Raw genomic sequence first — 4270 nt, forward strand, 5'->3', positions numbered from 1 at the left:
TTGTATCACTGAAAACAATTGCCACTCCCAATAAATGTACCACGCCCCTGTGTCTGAGAGTTAAAGCTGCCATTTGAAGCATGCTTCTCTTGGTCAGAGACTTGTGCCTCTACAATACATACTGCCCATGCATGCCTCACGAGATTGTAAAAGTTAAGATTTGACAGCAAACTACGAAAGACAACGATCATCTCCACGACTTGCTGGAGATACGACATTTTAAAAAATACAACTGCTGATTTTATTTTTATTTTTTATAAAGAAAACCCACGATCCAGAACCCACGATGTGCACAACCGCCCTTAAATTTAGACTTCCGCCGCGACCTTCTCACACGCAAAGAACAGAAATCGCCATTGCTCTCCCACTCAGTGTTCCCCATGAAAAATCAGATTATAGGAGGACCAACTGCTCCAAGCGATGGGATTCACCAGGGAATCCATGGAGGTGCAGGCCCACGGCAACACAAAGTTGCACGTGATCCACACCAATGACTTGCACAAGGCGGCGACCACCATTGAGCAGTTCGAGCGACACCTCCAGTTCGAGCGCCACAAGATCGTCGGAGTTGATGTGAAGTACACCAACGACCATGGCGAAGATCAGAAACCCGCCCTAGTCCAGCTCTCCATCGGCAAGGATCATCCGGTGTTGCTCTTCCAACTGAGCGCGCCCGACAAGAACTGCACCAAGTTCGACAACTTCCTCGCGGACCCCAGGTACACGTTTGTTGGCTTCTCCATCGATGGCGACATAGAGATGCTCGGCCGCGTCGGACTGGAGATTGCCCACTACGTCGACATCCAGAAGGAATGGAGGGTGCCTACAGCTACCAAGCCTCTGGACTCCCTTGGGGACGTCTCAGGCATCCTTGTCCATGACGTAGAGCTCACTGACGCAGAGCACCAGCGCTGGGCGTGCATGCCCCTGTCCATGAGGCACATCGAGTACGCGGTAAAGGACGCTTACGCTGCGTACGCGATATGGAGCCGCCACAGCATCATCCAGGAAGGGCTTCATCGGGCAAAACTCGACAAGGAGCAGACCAGAAAGCGTGCTAGGTCCTGTGGCGACTACGACTACTGAAGTAGATGGTCCCGGCAAACAAAATTATCTAGAACATTCTAGATTTTTCATTAGATTTGCTTTCGCTCAAGACTGCCTTTTGCTTGTTATAAATTTAGGTTTGCTTGTGTCGCAGTTAACCTTGTAGTTTGCTTGCAGTTTACATGTCTTTTGCACAATTTTATTTCCAGTGCACCACAATAGGCACTTATGTGCCTATGTGCCTCTGATACCAAGGGGACCATGCGTAACTTGGCTTCACGTCACTTTACGCAACATTCTAGACGTCAACCAAAAGATTCACCTTATTTCTGGTATGTTCATTAATGAGGCCTAATGCCTTCGAAAACACATGGAGCTCATAGTCCATGCCCCCCACAATGAAAATGTGTCACTGAAAGCTTCTTTAAAACAGAGGCACACCTTCACGTCCTTGCATAACGATCATTTTCGCATCCATACCTCCCTTGAAATCACGTCTCCGTGCCTCCAGTTAGTTACGTGCATGCCTCTACGTCAGGTAACACCGTACCTCTCTCGGGAGTAACATGTTAAGAAAGTTGCTGAGAACAAAAACATCAGCAAACCGAGCATTACGTCCACCCCACTGGCACTAAACGTGACGTCAACGAAAACGCAGAGGCAGGAGCGTGCCTTACAGCCAGCTTCCGACGTATCGCAGACGTGAAGATTTGCTTCCTCCTTAATATAGGACGTGACTATCGCAGACGCAAATGCTCCATCCTTCACCTCCGTGCCTCAACAAGAACGATGATCGTGCTTGTAACAGTAAAGTGTATATATGATACCTTAAGGAGACATTTGGGACCACCTTGCACCTATTTCATACGTCACCGTGCCCGTTCCGTCGGCACATTCATGCCTCTCACAAAAGTAATTGCCATGCCTCTGCCACACAACATATAAGTGAAAAACAATTCTTTCTACACTTATAAAACCCCGAATGTCCTGGATAAATGTCGAATCCCATCTTGCGGTAAAACCATGCAAGACGGTGTTTCTCAGAAGCACATCTGTGGCTTTTTTGTGCATGTTGTTGAGTGCCTCTCTAGAATCTAACAATGTTGAAACCATAATCAAATCTAACCACACTGAAATCTCTAGAATCAAATATGTGCCCTAGTTGAGACGTTTATTTTGTACTTGAAACTGCAATCTATAATAAAACAATACAGTGTAATAAAACATACGCCTTCCGACCCAAATATGTTACTTAAAACTGCTATTTGTAATAAAACATACACCTTCCATCACAAATTAATTCGCTCAATGCTGTACTAACCAGCAAAGCGTGAATTGTACTGCAAAGTTGACACATTTATTTTGGACGGCGTAGTACTACTACTTAGGAACAAAACACGATTGTTTGACATGGAAACGAAACTGTCTCCATTCTGACAACGACGATTGCTTCACATTGTTCAACCTTTACAGACACAGAAAACATGAAAAGCATAAAAAGCATGGAAAAGCAAAACATCTACCAACAAAACAACACTACTCCCCGTCGTCGGAGATTTCCACTATCTCCATTCTGACATCGACGTCGTTGGCCTCCGCCTCCTGCTCCGCATCCAACTCGTCGAAGAGCACATCGATCTTCGCCTGCTCTTCCCGGAGGAATCGCCGGTTGGACTCCACATACGCCTCATCTTGGATGGACTCCAGGATAGCGGTCTGCTCCGCCATCAAGGCCGATTCATCGAGATAGAACTCTGCCTCGTCTTCCTCGTCACCGTACTCCTCGTCGTCCTCGTCTTCCTCGTCACCAGCCTCCTCGCCGTCCTTATCCACGCCTTCCTCGACGTCCTCATCATCCTCGTCCACGCCTTCCTCGTCGTCCTCGTCATTCTCGTCCACGCCTTCCTCGTCGTCCTCGTCCACACCTTCCCGTCGTCCTCCTCATCCTCGTCCATGCCTTCCTCGCCGTCCTCGTCATCCTCGTCCACGCCTTTCGCGTCGTCTTCCTCATCCTTGTCACCCCCCTCCTCTTCCTCTATCACATCTCCCCCAACTGGATCAACTCCCTGCATGAGCTCCGACGGATCCCCCTCCAATTCCTCCACTTCCCCAATCTCCTCCGGCCCCGGCGAGTCCGGAGACATGCCCGCTGCGACCCGAGCAGCGTGCCTTGAACGGATGTCCTCCTACAACTGAAAGCGACGCTCGGGAGTAAGCATCGCATGAGTAGTTATCTTGTGCCAAACCATGGCGGGGAACGTCACAAATGAAAAGAGGAAGATGGGTGATTTCCTAAGATTGCCGGCGAAAGAGGGAGAAGCAGGATGATGTCTAGTGGTGGCGGACGCCGCTCGGCTTTAATAACTGCTTCTTGACCTCGGGCGACGGAACGGTGACACGCGGCGTTCACTTCACCGACGGATGAGACGACCGTCGGTCCGTTTGGATTCCGCAGCGTCAACACGTGGCGTTCACTCTATTAAATACCTCCACCTCCTTCAGAACGGCGTCACCGGATGAAACGCACATCGGACCCTTGGGTTTCCGGAGCGGCGTTCACACCGAATACGAGGGGATGCCACGAATGTGACTCCGTGTAACACATATAGTTGTGTCTTTCAGTGCGAACGATTCAACAGAATCATTTGGAACACCAAGACAAACTAACATCACTCTACACAATGCGACGTCGTGCCTTCCTGGGACCCATAGCCATGCGAAGAATATACCACACTAGCGTCTCTCGAATAAGCCATTCCCTGCTTCACAGAGTAAACAGTGGGTATTCACAACTGAACCAATTCCGCTGGCTCTCCCCAATTAAAGAACCTTTGTGCGCTGAACGGTGGTGCCTCTCCATCTGATCGAGTCAACGGAATCATAAGAAACACAAACACACGGGAGCGTGCCTCTATATTATATGACAACATGCCTTTTAATGCTGCACGCCCATGCCTGTGACCCTTAACACTGCCACGAACGTCCACGCCATCATCAGTGCACAAGTCATGTCGATACCTGATACATAACCGTAGCTGTAGTCACTTAACGCCCGTCCTCCTAATAAAAGAAGCGCCACAAAACTCAGCACAGAGCCGTGGCTTTTAAAAACAAGGAAATTACGCTTTTAAACACCTCGACTCTCGAACCGGTCACTCGCAAAGTAAACATTTAGCATTAACACCTAAACCCATTTTGCCTTGTTTCAACAATAAACTTACGG

The 4270-nt window shown here is 48.9% G+C and overlaps 1 protein-coding gene across 1 annotated transcript; it reads left to right on the forward strand.

The window, feature by feature from the left end:
• Window positions 1-420: 420 nt before the first annotated feature.
• LOC125533763 lies at window positions 421-1086 on the forward strand. The gene has a single exon (XM_048697124.1). The coding sequence runs from the start codon at window positions 421-423 to the stop codon at window positions 1084-1086; it is 666 nt and encodes a 221-aa protein (XP_048553081.1).
• Window positions 1087-4270: the final 3184 nt, after the last annotated feature.

Source organism: Triticum urartu, chromosome 1 (genome assembly GCF_003073215.2).
Source record: "Triticum urartu cultivar G1812 chromosome 1, Tu2.1, whole genome shotgun sequence".
Classification (NCBI taxonomy): domain Eukaryota; kingdom Viridiplantae; phylum Streptophyta; class Magnoliopsida; order Poales; family Poaceae; genus Triticum; species Triticum urartu.

Excerpts from the sequence above, each read along its gene's own strand:
- LOC125533763 (XM_048697124.1), top strand. The coding sequence starts at position 421 with ATGGGATTCACCAGGGAATCCATGGAGGTGCAGGCCCACGGCAACACA.